This window comes from Nicotiana tabacum, chromosome 19, assembly GCF_000715075.1.
Source record: "Nicotiana tabacum cultivar K326 chromosome 19, ASM71507v2, whole genome shotgun sequence".
NCBI classification, from domain to species: domain Eukaryota; kingdom Viridiplantae; phylum Streptophyta; class Magnoliopsida; order Solanales; family Solanaceae; genus Nicotiana; species Nicotiana tabacum.
The window spans coordinates 11,252,356-11,271,136 of NC_134098.1; the positions used below are offsets into that span (position 1 = coordinate 11,252,356).

The 18,781-nt window shown below is 34.9% G+C and overlaps 2 protein-coding genes across 2 annotated transcripts; both read right to left on the minus strand.

The window, feature by feature from the left end:
* Positions 1 to 3,984: 3,984 nt before the first annotated feature.
* On the minus strand, positions 3,985 to 6,185 carry LOC142173340 (mannan endo-1,4-beta-mannosidase 1-like). Its single transcript, XM_075238926.1, has 5 exons — positions 5,796 to 6,185; positions 5,314 to 5,508; positions 5,027 to 5,149; positions 4,728 to 4,930; positions 3,985 to 4,598 (listed from the first exon to the last, which is right to left on the minus strand). Exons 1-5 carry the CDS (start codon positions 6,129 to 6,131, stop codon positions 4,220 to 4,222), a joined length of 1,236 nt encoding a protein of 411 aa, XP_075095027.1. The 5' UTR covers positions 6,132 to 6,185; the 3' UTR covers positions 3,985 to 4,219.
* Positions 6,186 to 15,882: 9,697 nt separating this feature from the next.
* Positions 15,883 to 18,083, minus strand: LOC142173339 (mannan endo-1,4-beta-mannosidase 1-like). The gene is made up of 5 exons (XM_075238925.1): positions 17,694 to 18,083; positions 17,212 to 17,406; positions 16,925 to 17,047; positions 16,626 to 16,828; positions 15,883 to 16,496 (listed from the first exon to the last, which is right to left on the minus strand). Exons 1-5 carry the CDS (start codon positions 18,027 to 18,029, stop codon positions 16,118 to 16,120), a joined length of 1,236 nt encoding a protein of 411 aa, XP_075095026.1. The 5' UTR covers positions 18,030 to 18,083; the 3' UTR covers positions 15,883 to 16,117.
* Positions 18,084 to 18,781: the final 698 nt, after the last annotated feature.

Sequence of the window (18,781 nt, forward strand, 5' to 3'; positions counted from 1 at the left end):
CGTAATTTGGAAGAGATTGGTAATATATAGTTCCTTTTTAATTTTTTCTTTCTAGTAAATAGATCATATAAATGTTGATAGCATATACATCTTCCTTTAATTACAGAAGGAAGCTACTGGAAAAGATCCTTCATTTTCAGAATTTTATTTTCGCACTCATCGAAAGGAGAAAAATAAAAGTTGGGTAAATGAGACAGCTGAAGCTGCGTATGTAAGTCTTCCTTCTACAGCATATATGTATTGAAATTATTTAACTGTCGTTACTCTATTAAGTTGATAAATAAATTGGTTGTTTCAAGAAGAGCAGGGAATTTAATAGTTCAACAAACTTACACAAGCCTGCTCTATGTAATTATGCCTTATCTGGGCCTAGGCAGATCTTTAGATTAGACCATTATGAAAAACATAAAAGATAGAAAAGGAAAGAAGAAAAAGAAAGTGGCCAAGTAGCCATTATTTTATTGTAGTGATAATAAACAAGAGTAATATTAATCTTTCTAAATTGGACCTACTAGCTTTATCAAAGTAAAGCTTCCGATTGAACCATAAACCAGCATCACCCTTGCATAGTCACGATCAATTAACTCCTCTAAAATATTGCATAGTGACAGTTGCTTGTTGCTTGTTGCTTAGGAGCCTGAGGAGTATGAGGACTGTGAACCCATGCACTTTTCCCGTCCCCCTTGCTGCAGAGTAACAGCTACTAGAAAATTTAACACATAAAATCCCTTAATCATCTTTTGTCACAAAATCATAGTATACCATGCAAATAGCCAGCGATCAACGGGGAGAGGAGTCATGGCTCTTAACATATCTTGTTGCATTCTATCTGGAGTAGTATAATTGAAATGAAATTGTCTTTCCAGAATTACATGTCCCATCTACACAAGCAATTAGACATTACACAAGCAATTGACAACCTCTGTGTTCATATGAACAGTGGATTTATTTGTAGCTAGGAGCTATCTATTTTTAATGAATTTAATATACTTAGGCATGTAATTGCCTTTTAAGTGACTTGATAGTGTAGATAAATTTTTATACTTGTCGGTCTATATTAGTTAATCCCGAAAACTAATTATATTGAACTCTATTCTTAAGTACCCTTTTTGATTTAATTCAGGTAAACATCTGATTACTTGTGTGGAGTCTTTGCTCCATTTTCTTTAGTATTCTCCAGTCTAATTAAAATGCCAGGGAAAGATGTGCTTAAGTGCTAGCAGTTGTCAAAATTATTAATATTTGTTTTAATGCAAAATAACTAATATTTGTTTCAATGCTTTTGTGCAGAATAATTTTGAAAAAAAAAAAGAAAGAAGAATTATTAGCTTCCCAAAGTGCATCTGTTGATGGAGAAACTAATTCACCTAGCGAGCTATCTCAATTAAGTGAAATGGATATTTGGGTGCTATCAGTTGGTGGAAAAAAAAAAAGGAAGAGTTACAGGTCTTGGCTCTTTGGGTCGATCTGTAAAATTACCTAAGCAGACAACATCTGATGTGTCGGAAGAAGTTGATGATCAGATTAGAGCCCAAGTTCATGCGTTAAATGTTGAGTTATATTATCAGTTGGAAGAAGTACAACGCCAAAATGAAGAGATGAGGCGCCAAAATAAAAAGATGAGACGCCAAAACAAAAAATGAGGAAGGAGTTAGGTGATACAAATGAGAAATTAGAAGCACTGATAAAGCATGTGGGTTACACGGCATCATCTTCGAATGCACAACCATCATCTCCGGAAGACAATCAAGATTCACAGAGTGATAATGATGATAACAACAACTCGGTAGATGAGTATGATTAGGATTGAAATACTTGGTTGTACTATTTCAGATGAGTATGATCAGGATTGAGATACTTGATAGTACTATTTAAGGTTTACAGTTTAGACTTTTAATTTTTTTTTATTTAGGAATTATGCATTATTATTTATTAATTTATGGATCATATTTTGGCTATATATTATTTTAGATTTGTGCAAAGTTATTTGTTTGAAAAAAAATATAAATATCATATGTACATTGAATTGTGTGGAATATAATTTGGGACTAAATATTTATAAATTTGCTTTTGAAAAATATACAAGTTACTTGTGAATTTTCATAGGGAAGTGCCCTGAAGCGTATCAATCTTTTGTTGGGAATTTATCTGCAAATATACAATACATGAGGATTTTGTTAGGAATTCTGCTGCGAAATTATCACATCAAATTCCCAAGAAATTCCCTTTTTCCACGAAATTTTTATTGAATATTTCCTGCAAATTTACTTGGAGGTTTTGCTGCGGAATTACATGCGAATATTTGCCCATGAAAATCCCTAGGAAAACTCCTTTTTCTTTCACAATTGTTTACCAAAATTTACTTACGATTTTTTGGTATTTCTTGCAGAAAAGTCCGCAAGTAACTTACATATGGATTTAACATTCCCAGGTAATTCACCTGCGGCCAATTTTTTCCCAGGTAACGTACTTGGAAAAATTAAAATTCGCAGGTAATAGTTACCCATGACCTTTATTCATGTGGATTCCTGTTTGCATGAAAATCCCGAGGTAAATATTTTACCTACGAATTTTACATTATAATCCCTACAAAATTCCCATGTAAATGGTACTTTTCTTGTAGTGTTGTACTCATACTACACCCTCCACTTCGTGTGCAGATCCAGGTGATCCCGGATATAGTGGGTATTGATTCTTTCACACAGTCGATTTTTCGGAGATTCAGAGGTAGCTGCCATGTTTCGCAGACCTTGTCTCTCCTCCCCTATCCTTTTGTTTATTGTATTTGGTCTCAAATTATTATACATCACGTTTTTCAGACTTGTAATGTATAGATGCTCATGTACTCAGTGACACCGGATTTTGGGAGTGTGTTTATTTTCAATGTTTGTGGGATTTACTCTTAAACTAAATTATTGTGTTTTCAGTATTTAAAAGAAATTATGGGTTATTGGTGTTGTCGGTTTTCCTAGTATCGAGATAGGCGCCATCACGACAGGTTAGGAATTTGGGTCAAGACATATTTCTTGTGTGAGTTGCGGAAGTTCACACCGCTTTTGAAGTAAAAATATGCTCATTACATAGGAACGAATTTGCACGGAAAAGGATCAAATATGAGAAAATTTGGCGAAAGAAAAGCTGAAGAGAGAAATCTGGGACAACGAAGTGAGGTTCGCTTCGCTAGACCGGGACCGAAGTAGAAGAAATTAGCTTCTCCAATCCGAATTAGAAGAAGTCAAATTCGCCCAAACATAACCCTACTTGATATAACTATGATAGTTATTTTGAGGGAGAGAAAACTTTGGGGAGGCAAAAACACACTTGGAGCAAGAAGAATGATTAAACTTCACGTTCTTTCCTCTTCCTTCCTATTTTCCATTGTTATGAATTCTAGTATTGTATTATTACATACTAGCATGATTAGCTAATTTCTTATCTAGGGTTTGATGGAACCTACTAGAGGATGACTTTTCATTACGTTTAATATAATTTAGCCTTTGGATTCTCTACTTGTTTAACTACGTGCTTATTTCAATCGATTGAATGGCCATCGATTGATTGTGCCTATTTATTATGTATTGCTCGAAAAAGGGTATATATTTACGTAGTTGTTGAACAAAGTCACTCCTAATGTATGTAAGAAATCAATACGGAGGGTTTAAAGGCGGGACTAGAAAGAACGAAACTTTGGTGTGATCTTAGTGAGCGGTGAACTAGTGGCAACTAGCGTAGTTCGAGAGAATATGTCTAGTAAATTGTGATAGTTGCTTGAAAAAGAATTACGACACCTGAAGTGCTCACGATCAGAAGAGAATAATTAGGTAATATTATAGGAGACGTAGCGAGAAGAATTCCAACAATCGGGGAAAATCATAACTTTAGCCTCCTGTGTGTTTTGAACTTCTTTGAATTTCCTGCTTTAATTTAAATTCTGTATTTCCTTAGCAAAAACATATTGTACTCAAACTTAAAAACAAGAAGACAAAAACATAATGTTCCTTTTTCTTTTGCTGAAACAATTTATGCAATTACATTTTTGAGTGTAATCGGCTTCACATTTTAGTAACATGAGCTCGAACTAGTACTAAAATTCATGGACCGAAGATTACTTGAATTCAATAATAAAGATTATTGCATAATAAAGAAAATAATCTAATAGAAGAACCATTTATGGAACTTATTTTCTTTCGTATCCTTCATTATAATGATCTTCGTGCCTTCACTCTAGAGGGCTATGAACAAGATTAGCCAAAGTTGTCATGGCATGTGATTGGCCTGAAATAATTCCTGCAGTTGAAGGATTTTGTCCCAAAACAATACAATAACCATCATCATAATTCTCCATTCCTTGTGCCATAAGTTGCCATACTAAGCTTCCTGCCATAGTTCCCCCTTCTTTTGCCAAATTGTAGATATTCCTATATACAATACTCATGAATGTGTCTCTTGAACTAAGACTGTATCCTTGACCTCTACTAGACTTGCCAAATTCAGCTAGCACTAGAGGTTTCTTTAGTATAGTTTTTGCATCTTCCCAATGGCTTGTAACCCACCTTTGCATCCATGCTAATTGTGCTTCATCGCTTTGTCCGGATACCCTATAAATGTAAAAAGTTAAAGATTTTTGCATTGTCGATGAGGTAAACAATGTTTGAACAACCAGGCTATTTATAAGGTGTTACGATGAAAAATATGAACTTGTGAGTGGATCAAAGATGTTAATATACCATTGATCAGTGTATAAGTGGATAGTGGCAAAATCTATCTCATTGATAAGATGGTTACTGATAAAATCTGTTCCGACTTGATAACCAGGATTAACTTGTTTCCTTTCAGGAACCGAATCACCATAGAATCCCTCCATTCCTACCTCCAACAAGTGTTTGTTGTCTAGTGACTTCACAAAACTTGCCATTTCTTGAACCCAAGCCTGTTGATGATATTTTATAGATAAAAAATCAGTTGATGATATTTCTAAAATTCAATTAGTTTGGAAATGAATTAAGAAGCATTACTTGATGCTTACATTAATGGTTTTTCCAGAATAGTCAGCTTGGTCGCGTGGCTCATTAATGAGTTCCCATGCCATGATTGTTGGATCATCTTTGTAAGCAACTCTAGTAATCGTATTGAATCTTGTAACGACGTTCTGTAGCAATTTCACAAGAACATAAATTCATATATTAACCACCATATATCAACTTTGTTAATTTTATTTGATAATGAAGTATTACTTGGAAAAAGAAAAAGATTGCATGAATATCAAACAGTCGCTATTTAAGTGAAAAAGTTCCACACATTGTTACCCCATACCTTGATGTGATTCTTGTAATAACTTTTGAGCATAGGATGAGTATAGAAATCATCGTCGCTATTAATCTGAGCCCCTGCATTTCGTGCCCATTGGGCATATTGAGCTTTTCCTCCAAAGTCATTCCAGTTGTTTACAAAGCTCAAGATTAAGCGAACACCATATTTCTTAGCTTCCGAGATCACAAAATCCAAACCCTAAATCCATAAATATACAATAATAACCGTAAAATTAGACACCATTTAAATAAGTATCTAACTATTGACACAATTCATGCATAAATTTTATTGAAGGAATTTAACTTGTATTCCTTACATGGTGGAAAGAACTTTTACCAGTACAATTTAACTAGCTAGTTATAGTAGGTGGTTACTCTATTTTTTGGATTGACATAATAGATTTGATAGGTAGAATTATTTGTCGTCATAAGCCAACTTAACCTTATAATCTTAAAACTCTTTTAGCGCAGGACATAAACTTTTACCTGAAAAACTCGTTCATCATAAACGCCAGGTGATATTTGTAATGCTCTGTCACCTCCATCACTAAAAGCCCACGTGCGACAAACAGAAAGACCAGCAGCAGATCCATCTTTAAGAACCTCAGTGACTTTGTACCTCTCACTTGATTCAGCAGCAACATGCATCAACCAATAGGAGTTGAAACCATTGAATAAAAAGGGGGATCCATTGAGTTCAAAATGGGCACCCTTAACTGCTATAAACCCTACATTAGCATTTCTTGGAACCCTAGCTTCACATGTGAGAGCTAAAAATAAGAGCAAAAGGCCAGAAATACAGCTCGTTCTTGTAAAAGACATTTTGTAGTTTAATTTCTATATATTGAATGAAAGAGATGTGATATGCTAGAGGTCACCTTCCTGTTGGCTTTTATAATGAGTTAAAGATAAGAAACTTTACTAAAAATAGCAAAACTTGCAGGAACTAAAAAACTTTCCTAGTGGATGCATGGAAATAGAAATTTGGTGAGTTAACCTGAAAATATATTTTATTTATGAAAGTTATCATGGGATGTTGATAGAAGAGGAAGGCAGTTGTTTGGTTAAAGCAAAAAGACATGTCTGTTGAAAGAATTATAACGACAAATTATGGGAAAAAGAAAAACGATAAAGAAAAGGAAAAGGTGGAAGCTAGTGGTGTAATATGGGTGATGTATTGCATCCATTGGTTGGTTTTAGTTTAAGGTTTGAACTAGATCTGATGATGAAATATATTATATATGGAAACGTGTGGTCAAGTGATTGTACAATTGGGGTAGTACATTTACTTCCTTTTTTTTGTTGGATAAGGAAAATTTCCTGTAGGGAGTTCTTTTTTTGGTGATTCTATGAAAGCATTTCCACTTTTTCTGAAAGTCCAGATCATTTGGTAAAGTGGGTTTTGGTATGAGATTTTTGCTTATACGTATTATATTACAAATTTATTTATCCTTACTATTTAGGTTTTAAGTTAATTACAAGTTGTTATACAATTTATCATTTATATATAAATAAGTTTTAAATGACTATATATCTGTAACGACCCGACTGGTCGTTTTGAGTATTACAGCCATGTTCCCCCATCTACTACTCAATATGTGCTTTACAATTGTTATATGACTTGCATGGGTAATTGGTTCGGGTCTGGTGAGGTCTTTGAATGAATGAAAACACTTAGTTCCAAAGTTTAAAACTTAAGTTGAAAAGGTTGACTGGATATCGACTTATGTGTAAACGACCCCGGAATAAAGTTTTGATGATTTCAATAGCTCCGTATGGTGATTTTGGACTTGGGAGCGTGTGCGGAAAATTATTTAAAAGTCCGTAGTTAAATTAGGCTTGAAATAGCTAAAATAAAAATTTAAATTTGGAAGTTTGACCAGAAAATTATTTGGAAGTCGTATGATGTTTTATGACTTGTTGGTGTATTTGGTTGAGGTCCTGGGGTCCTCGGGTGAGTTTTGGATGGTTAACGGACTAAATTTTGAACTTGGAAGAAATCTGAAAATTTCTGCCTTCTGATACAATCGCACCTGCAGAATTTGGCTCGCAGAAGCGAGCCTGGCATCGCAAAAGCGGACAGAATCTTGCAGAAGCGAGTCCGTAGAAGCGACACCAAGGTTGCAGATGCGGAGACAAGGGAGGCTGGGCAAAACCGCAGAAGCGAGTCCGCAGAAGTGGTTGGATTCTCGCACCTGCGAAACCGCTGAAGCGGCTAAGTGAGTCGCAGGTGCGGAACCCCTGGATAGTATACATTTCGAAGGGGTTCCGAGTTTTATCATTTTTGGACCTTCAAGCACGGTTTTTGGGGCGATTTTCAGAGAGAATTCACGGAAAACTTGAGGTAAGTCACTTGTGATCATTTCTACTCCATAATATTGAATTATCATCGAATAATCCGACTAGATTACGTGTTTTTGAGGAGTAAATCGGGAATTTGGACCTAGGGATTTGGAAATAAGATTTGATGATTTGGAGTTCGAGTTGATATCGGAATTTGGTAAAATTTATATGATTAAACTCGTGGTCGAATGGGCGTTCATATTTTATAACTTTTGTCGGATTCTGGGACGCGGGCCCCATGGGCGATTGTTTTGAGTTAAATTTCAGATTTTGTTGGAAAACTAGTATTTTCATATGGAATTAAATCCAATAAATTGTATTGACTGAATCGAAATAATTATGACTAGATTTGAGGCTTTCAGAGACCAATTCGCGAGGCAAGGGCATAGTGGAGTAAGAAATTACACGGTTTGAGGTAAGTAACATTTCTTGACTTGGTTCTGAGGGTATGAATCCTCGAATTTAGTATTATATAAATTTTTTGGAGGTGACGCACATGGTATGTGATGAGCGTGCGGACGTGCACCATAGAAATTGTGATTTGAATAAATCCTGTGAAGCTGTAAAATTAAATAATCATGTTATTATATGAACATTTTCCACGTGTTAGGGAAATTGAGCTGAGGCTCTTATTAAAGATCTTCTTTAGGCTACGTACCGATATTTTGGGACCCATGGGGTCGTGTTGTTGTTGAATAAATTATTTTAAAAATGTATATTTCACACTCAGTCATATTCGTCCATTTTGAGGATATTTATGCGATCGAGTTGCGCGCCCGCAGCAGGCCATATTGGTTTTATATATATTATTATTATATGAACCGGGGTTGCCCGCCTGCAGCAAGCCTTATAAGCTTTATTATTATACCGATCGGGACTGCCCGCCTGCAGTAGGACATATCAGCTTTATATCATGCTTGGGCTGAAGGAGCCCCTCCGGAGTCTGTACACACCCCCGGTGAGCGTAGATGATTATATATTCGGGATGGACTTCCTAGGGTATGGACTTGCCTTACTTATTTATATTGTGATGAATTTCTCTAGACATGGATCTTGTCCGTATCATTTACATTTAGGGAGAAATTACCCCAGGGCTGGATTGGCCGTATACGGTACTGAGTGACTGACTGTCAGTCGATGTATATGTATATACAGGATGGAATATCCCTGGGCTGGATTGGCCATAAACAGTACCGAGTGACCGAAAGAATTGCGACCAGTAGTACATGAGGTCTTTCTGATGGGATGTCATATTCCTCATATCATACAGTATTGATATATTTTTGCTTGTAATGAGTTTAACTATTGAACTTGAAAGCATGCCTACATTTCTTTATCCATAACCCCACGAACTCAAATATATAATTTATTCTCCATTTCATGCCCAGATTTGTGGTCAAAATCCAAGAATACCAATTTCTAGGTTTCCTACCAAAATCCCACAATTTCTATAAATTTCCATATCTAAATCCATATATAAACTTTCCACGATGGTTCAAAGATTATGTATGGAATAACATAAACTAGTTATTATTGAAGAACATATCATTATAAAAGATATCATTTAATATATAAATCTAACTTATTATTATTATTATACAATAGGTCAATAAAAATCCACAAGAGACGTTGAATCCGTATTTGCAAGTCTTAGCAGAGGGACCACTAAGAAATGCAACATCATGTCCTGTTTATATTGCGAATGGATACAAATTTTGCACTTCTGCATGGGGCGAAGAAAGAAAAACATTTAATAGTGGGGTATGTGTGAGTGGCATCGGACATGATGGCACTACAAATGAATATTATGGTGTTATTAAGGAGATTCTCAAATTGGAATGGACAAGGACCACTCAAAAGTTAGTTTTATTTTATTGTGATTGGTTTGATCCGTCTAAACATGGCATGAAAGTTGATAGCCAATTTGGCATTGTCGAGGTTCGAGAAAGGAGAAGATATGCTAAATTTGACCCTTTCATCTTTCCTGAAACTGTAACTCAAGTTTATTATGCAAATCATCCTGAAAGCAAAGGAGATAAGGCTAATTGGTGGGTTGTTATAAAGACAAAGCCAAGAGGAGTTGTGGATGAAAGACATAGTGTGGAAGTTGCTTGCCAAGAGGAGCAGTCACATGTTAATCCAAGCATAGAGGATGATCCGATTGATTGCTTACAAGATGATCAAGTTGTTGGTGAGGAGGTCGATATGAGTAGTATTCAACCATTTGTCAAAGAAGACGGATATGATTTAAGTGACGACGAAGATGAGGAGATAGCAAGTGAAGAAGAGGAAGAGCTTTTTGATAGTGATGATTCACAAGATCACTGTCAAACCCACGATGAGGATGAGTTACAATAGGTTTATTTTATAGAACTATTTAGAATTTTGAGAATTTTCATTTGTCCTTGGATCATTCTAAACTTCAAGATGGTATTCACAATAAATGATATCTTATTTTCTTATGGTCTTGAAGTAATCTAATGTTTGCATATTTGATTCTCTTAAATAATTAGTTATGTTGGTCTACTGTTATGTATCATGTTTTTCTTCTTAAGTTATGAACCTAGTTATCTATCAGCTTACTAAAGATTGTATCAACATTATTTGTATATTCCCCTAGATGTCAGGTAATACAGGATCTAAACAAGCTGGGCAAACTAGTGGTAAAGGAGAAAAATTCCGTAAAAGGAAGACACACACAATAGAGCCTCAAGCAGCTCAAATGCCTCGCGTAATCCCATCACAATCCCTCCTATCTCAAACTAGTTTACTTCATGTACATGAGACTTTCTTGCCTCAACCTACTCCTGAAGTCAATCTGCCTCATAACACAGTCACTCAACCGCATATGTCTTCACCAGCCAATATGACTCCAGCCACCTCGTGTAGTGCGGTAGGCGATGGCAATGATGATGATCGAATGTGGATTGTACCTGAAGAAGATATGCTTTGGTTCTTTGATGCTCTAATATGGTATAATATGTTATTAATACTGACTTCTGTTTTGTCAGATTGCTTGTAGACCATAGTGAAAGTGCAACTTAGTTCAAATTGTAATTTCTTTGACTATGTTATTGTTCTTTGTTGTGAGTAGTGCAAATTTTGTAGTCCAAAATTGTTCTGAGGAAATTGAATACTTAGTTGTTAGCAATAGTAATGGACAGTGATCAACTAAGTTCGTAGGCTATTTTCATGAATCTCTATCTTGTTCCTGGTTTAGCTTAAAGGTGAGTCTGCTTTGTGTAACTTGATTACTCCTTTATAATTCTTTTTGCCTTTCAGAATTGGCGCTCCTTTGAAATTAGTCGCCAGATAAAAACTGGTGAACTATTATGTCTATCCCACTCTATGTTGCTTCTTTTGCTATTTTAGAAATGCATGGCTACTGAAATTGTTGATTATCACAAAGTAGGCAAAATTTCTGGAGATCTTCTTTTGTCTTGTTTAACTGTTCCTTCCACTTTATTTGGCATGCTGAAGTGTGTTGGTTTGGGGAGATCATCTCCCCCCTCTGAAATGCCAATATAAGTAGAGACCAACACTTTTAGAAATGTCAGTCCTCAGTTTTCTAGCTTGAAGTGGTAGTAAACTCGTCAAGTGCACGAGCCTTGTAATAGTCTAAATTTAACGATTTACAGACAATGGTTTTGACAGATTTGATATGATTAATTTATGGGAATAGATTGAATGGAATGATGAGTGAAACTACCTAGTTAATTTATAAATGATTGATAACTACTGCATTTTTATGTAGGTTTGAACCTCATAAGCCAGTTATTGAAGGCATTGCTAGTTGCATTCGTAGTAAATTTGAGCTGGCTAAACCTTCTTGGAAGAAATTCCCACAACATACTCGGGATATATGGTTTGAAGAATTCAAGGTAAGGATGTTTATAATATGATTCATGTTCAAATGTTGGTGTGTAAGTTTATAGAACTGATTCAGATTTTATTTTGATGTGTTGTGTTATAAAATACTATAGAAGAAATTTAGATGGCTCCCTCACTATAATGATGTTATACGACGCAATTTTGAGAAAAGGGCATCTTCAAGAATGACCCAACTTTTCCAAGATGTTAGAAAGGACTTGTATGTGAAGCCAAATTGGATGGGTGATGTCGTATTCAAGGAGTTGAAGGAGCATTGGGAGTCTCCTCAATTTAAGTTAAAGTCGGAACAAAACAAAAAGAATCGCGATGCAAATGCAGGTGCCTCGGTTCATACAGGTGGTTGTATACCTCATCGCGTAATTTGGAAGAGATTGGTAATATATAGTTCCTTTTTAATTTTTTCTTTCTAGTAAATAGATCATATAAATGTTGATAGCATATACATCTTCCTTTAATTACAGAAGGAAGCTACTGGAAAAGATCCTTCATTTTCAGAATTTTATTTTCGCACTCATCGAAAGGAGAAAAATAAAAGTTGGGTAAATGAGACAGCTGAAGCTGCGTATGTAAGTCTTCCTTCTACAGCATATATGTATTGAAATTATTTAACTGTCGTTACTCTATTAAGTTGATAAATAAATTGGTTGTTTCAAGAAGAGCAGGGAATTTAATAGTTCAACAAACTTACACAAGCCTGCTCTATGTAATTATGCCTTATCTGGGCCTAGGCAGATCTTTAGATTAGACCATTATGAAAAACATAAAAGATAGAAAAGGAAAGAAGAAAAAGGAAGTGGCCAAGTAGCCATTATTTTATTGTAGTGATAATAAACAAGAGTAATATTAATCTTTCTAAATTGGACCTACTAGCTTTATCAAAGTAAAGCTTCCGATTGAACCATAAACCAGCATCACCCTTGCATAGTCACGATCAATTAACTCCTCTAAAACATTGCATAGTGACAGTTGCTTGTTGCTTGTTGCTTAGGAGCCTGAGGAGTATGAGGACTGTGAAACCATGCACTTTTCCCGTCCCCCTTGCTGCAGAGTAACAGCTACTAGAAAATTTAACACATAAAATCCCTTAATCATCTTTTGTCACAAAATCATAGTATACCATGCAAATAGCCAGCGATCAACGGGGAGAGGAGTCATGGCTCTTAACATATCTTGTTGCATTCTATCTGGAGTAGTATAATTGAAATGAAATTGTCTTTCCAGAATTACATGTCCCATCTACACAAGCAATTAGACATTACACAAGCAATTGACAACCTCTGTGTTCATATGAACAGTGGATTTATTTGTAGCTAGGAGCTATCTATTTTTAATGAATTTAATATACTTAGGCATGTAATTGCCTTTTAAGTGACTTGATAGTGTAGATAAATTTTTATACTTGTCGGTCTATATTAGTTAATCCCGAAAACTAATTATATTGAACTCTATTCTTAAGTACCCTTTTTGATTTAATTCAGGTAAACATCTGATTACTTGTGTGGAGTCTTTGCTCCATTTTCTTTAGTATTCTCCAGTCTAATTAAAATGCCAGGGAAAGATGTGCTTAAGTGCTAGCAGTTGTCAAAATTATTAATATTTGTTTTAATGCAAAATAACTAATATTTGTTTCAATGCTTTTGTGCAGAATAATTTTGAAAAAAAAAAAGAAAGAAGAATTATTAGCTTCCCAAAGTGCATCTGTTGATGGAGAAACTAATTCACCTAGCGAGCTATCTCAATTAAGTGAAATGGATATTTGGGTGCTATCAGTTGGTGGAAAAAAAAAAAGGAAGAGTTACAGGTCTTGGCTCTTTGGGTCGATCTGTAAAATTACCTAAGCAGACAACATCTGATGTGTCGGAAGAAGTTGATGATCAGATTAGAGCCCAAGTTCATGCGTTAAATGTTGAGTTATATTATCAGTTGGAAGAAGTACAACGCCAAAATGAAGAGATGAGGCGCCAAAATAAAAAGATGAGACGCCAAAACAAAAAATGAGGAAGGAGTTAGGTGATACAAATGAGAAATTAGAAGCACTGATAAAGCATGTGGGTTACACGGCATCATCTTCGAATGCACAACCATCATCTCCGGAAGACAATCAAGATTCACAGAGTGATAATGATGATAACAACAACTCGGTAGATGAGTATGATTAGGATTGAAATACTTGGTTGTACTATTTCAGATGAGTATGATCAGGATTGAGATACTTGATAGTACTATTTAAGGTTTACAGTTTAGACTTTTAATTTTTTTTTATTTAGGAATTATGCATTATTATTTATTAATTTATGGATCATATTTTGGCTATATATTATTTTAGATTTGTGCAAAGTTATTTGTTTGAAAAAAAATATAAATATCATATGTACATTGAATTGTGTGGAATATAATTTGGGACTAAATATTTATAAATTTGCTTTTGAAAAATATACAAGTTACTTGTGAATTTTCATAGGGAAGTGCCCTGAAGCGTATCAATCTTTTGTTGGGAATTTATCTGCAAATATACAATACATGAGGATTTTGTTAGGAATTCTGCTGCGAAATTATCACATCAAATTCCCAAGAAATTCCCTTTTTCCACGAAATTTTTATTGAATATTTCCTGCAAATTTACTTGGAGGTTTTGCTGCGGAATTACATGCGAATATTTGCCCATGAAAATCCCTAGGAAAACTCCTTTTTCTTTCACAATTGTTTACCAAAATTTACTTACGATTTTTTGGTATTTCTTGCAGAAAAGTCCGCAAGTAACTTACATATGGATTTAACATTCCCAGGTAATTCACCTGCGGCCAATTTTTTCCCAGGTAACGTACTTGGAAAAATTAAAATTCGCAGGTAATAGTTACCCATGACCTTTATTCATGTGGATTCCTGTTTGCATGAAAATCCCGAGGTAAATATTTTACCTACGAATTTTACATTATAATCCCTACAAAATTCCCATGTAAATGGTACTTTTCTTGTAGTGTTGTACTCATACTACACCCTCCACTTCGTGTGCAGATCCAGGTGATCCCGGATATAGTGGGTATTGATTCTTTCACACAGTCGATTTTTCGGAGATTCAGAGGTAGCTGCCATGTTTCGCAGACCTTGTCTCTCCTCCCCTATCCTTTTGTTTATTGTATTTGGTCTCAAATTATTATACATCACGTTTTTCAGACTTGTAATGTATAGATGCTCATGTACTCAGTGACACCGGATTTTGGGAGTGTGTTTATTTTCAATGTTTGTGGGATTTACTCTTAAACTAAATTATTGTGTTTTCAGTATTTAAAAGAAATTATGGGTTATTGGTGTTGTCGGTTTTCCTAGTATCGAGATAGGCGCCATCACGACAGGTTAGGAATTTGGGTCAAGACATATTTCTTGTGTGAGTTGCGGAAGTTCACACCGCTTTTGAAGTAAAAATATGCTCATTACATAGGAACGAATTTGCACGGAAAAGGATCAAATATGAGAAAATTTGGCGAAAGAAAAGCTGAAGAGAGAAATCTGGGACAACGAAGTGAGGTTCGCTTCGCTAGACCGGGACCGAAGTAGAAGAAATTAGCTTCTCCAATCCGAATTAGAAGAAGTCAAATTCGCCCAAACATAACCCTACTTGATATAACTATGATAGTTATTTTGAGGGAGAGAAAACTTTGGGGAGGCAAAAACACACTTGGAGCAAGAAGAATGATTAAACTTCACGTTCTTTCCTCTTCCTTCCTATTTTCCATTGTTATGAATTCTAGTATTGTATTATTACATACTAGCATGATTAGCTAATTTCTTATCTAGGGTTTGATGGAACCTACTAGAGGATGACTTTTCATTACGTTTAATATAATTTAGCCTTTGGATTCTCTACTTGTTTAACTACGTGCTTATTTCAATCGATTGAATGGCCATCGATTGATTGTGCCTATTTATTATGTATTGCTCGAAAAAGGGTATATATTTACGTAGTTGTTGAACAAAGTCACTCCTAATGTATGTAAGAAATCAATACGGAGGGTTTAAAGGCGGGACTAGAAAGAACGAAACTTTGGTGTGATCTTAGTGAGCGGTGAACTAGTGGCAACTAGCGTAGTTCGAGAGAATATGTCTAGTAAATTGTGATAGTTGCTTGAAAAAGAATTACGACACCTGAAGTGCTCACGATCAGAAGAGAATAATTAGGTAATATTATAGGAGACGTAGCGAGAAGAATTCCAACAATCGGGGAAAATCATAACTTTAGCCTCCTGTGTGTTTTGAACTTCTTTGAATTTCCTGCTTTAATTTAAATTCTGTATTTCCTTAGCAAAAACATATTGTACTCAAACTTAAAAACAAGAAGACAAAAACATAATGTTCCTTTTTCTTTTGCTGAAACAATTTATGCAATTACATTTTTGAGTGTAATCGGCTTCACATTTTAGTAACATGAGCTCGAACTAGTACTAAAATTCATGGACCGAAGATTACTTGAATTCAATAATAAAGATTATTGCATAATAAAGAAAATAATCTAATAGAAGAACCATTTATGGAACTTATTTTCTTTCGTATCCTTCATTATAATGATCTTCGTGCCTTCACTCTAGAGGGCTATGAACAAGATTAGCCAAAGTTGTCATGGCATGTGATTGGCCTGAAATAATTCCTGCAGTTGAAGGATTTTGTCCCAAAACAATACAATAACCATCATCATAATTCTCCATTCCTTGTGCCATAAGTTGCCATACTAAGCTTCCTGCCATAGTTCCCCCTTCTTTTGCCAAATTGTAGATATTCCTATATACAATACTCATGAATGTGTCTCTTGAACTAAGACTGTATCCTTGACCTCTACTAGACTTGCCAAATTCAGCTAGCACTAGAGGTTTCTTTAGTATAGTTTTTGCATCTTCCCAATGGCTTGTAACCCACCTTTGCATCCATGCTAATTGTGCTTCATCGCTTTGTCCGGATACCCTATAAATGTAAAAAGTTAAAGATTTTTGCATTGTCGATGAGGTAAACAATGTTTGAACAACCAGGCTATTTATAAGGTGTTACGATGAAAAATATGAACTTGTGAGTGGATCAAAGATGTTAATATACCATTGATCAGTGTATAAGTGGATAGTGGCAAAATCTATCTCATTGATAAGATGGTTACTGATAAAATCTGTTCCGACTTGATAACCAGGATTAACTTGTTTCCTTTCAGGAACCGAATCACCATAGAATCCCTCCATTCCTACCTCCAACAAGTGTTTGTTGTCTAGTGACTTCACAAAACTTGCCATTTCTTGAACCCAAGCCTGTTGATGATATTTTATAGATAAAAAATCAGTTGATGATATTTCTAAAATTCAATTAGTTTGGAAATGAATTAAGAAGCATTACTTGATGCTTACATTAATGGTTTTTCCAGAATAGTCAGCTTGGTCGCGTGGCTCATTAATGAGTTCCCATGCCATGATTGTTGGATCATCTTTGTAAGCAACTCTAGTAATCGTATTGAATCTTGTAACGACGTTCTGTAGCAATTTCACAAGAACATAAATTCATATATTAACCACCATATATCAACTTTGTTAATTTTATTTGATAATGAAGTATTACTTGGAAAAAGAAAAAGATTGCATGAATATCAAACAGTCGCTATTTAAGTGAAAAAGTTCCACACATTGTTACCCCATACCTTGATGTGATTCTTGTAATAACTTTTGAGCATAGGATGAGTATAGAAATCATCGTCGCTATTAATCTGAGCCCCTGCATTTCGTGCCCATTGGGCATATTGAGCTTTTCCTCCAAAGTCATTCCAGTTGTTTACAAAGCTCAAGATTAAGCGAACACCATATTTCTTAGCTTCCGAGATCACAAAATCCAAACCCTAAATCCATAAATATACAATAATAACCGTAAAATTAGACACCATTTAAATAAGTATCTAACTATTGACACAATTCATGCATAAATTTTATTGAAGGAATTTAACTTGTATTCCTTACATGGTGGAAAGAACTTTTACCAGTACAATTTAACTAGCTAGTTATAGTAGGTGGTTACTCTATTTTTTGGATTGACATAATAGATTTGATAGGTAGAATTATTTGTCGTCATAAGCCAACTTAACCTTATAATCTTAAAACTCTTTTAGCGCAGGACATAAACTTTTACCTGAAAAACTCGTTCATCATAAACGCCAGGTGATATTTGTAATGCTCTGTCACCTCCATCACTAAAAGCCCACGTGCGACAAACAGAAAGACCAGCAGCAGATCCATCTTTAAGAACCTCAGTGACTTTGTACCTCTCACTTGATTCAGCAGCAACATGCATCAACCAATAGGAGTTGAAACCATTGAATAAAAAGGGGGATCCATTGAGTTCAAAATGGGCACCCTTAACTGCTATAAACCCTACATTAGCATTTCTTGGAACCCTAGCTTCACATGTGAGAGCTAAAAATAAGAGCAAAAGGCCAGAAATACAGCTCGTTCTTGTAAAAGACATTTTGTAGTTTAATTTCTATATATTGAATGAAAGAGATGTGATATGCTAGAGGTCACCTTCCTGTTGGCTTTTATAATGAGTTAAAGATAAGAAACTTTACTAAAAATAGCAAAACTTGCAGGAACTAAAAAACTTTCCTAGTGGATGCATGGAAATAGAAATTTGGTGAGTTAACCTGAAAATATATTTTATTTATGAAAGTTATCATGGGATGTTGATAGAAGAGGAAGGCAGTTGTTTGGTTAAAGCAAAAAGACATGTCTGTTGAAAGAATTATAACGACAAATTATGGGAAAAAGAAAAACGATAAAGAAAAGGAAAAGGTGGAAGCTAGTGGTGTAATATGGGTGATGTATTGCATCCATTGGTTGGTTTTAGTTTAAGGTTTGAACTAGATCTGATGATGAAATATATTATATATGGAAACGTGTGGTCAAGTGATTGTACAATTGGGGTAGTACATTTACTTCCTTTTTTTTGTTGGATAAGGAAAATTTCCTGTAGGGAGTTCTTTTTTTGGTGATTCTATGAAAGCATTTCCACTTTTTCTGAAAGTCCAGATCATTTGGTAAAGTGGGTTTTGGTATGAGATTTTTGCTTATACGTATTATATTACAAATTTATTTATCCTTACTATTTAGGTTTTAAGTTAATTACAAGTTGTTATACAATTTATCATTTATATATAAATAAGTTTTAAATGACTATATATCTGTAACGACCCGACTGGTCGTTTTGAGTATTACAGCCAT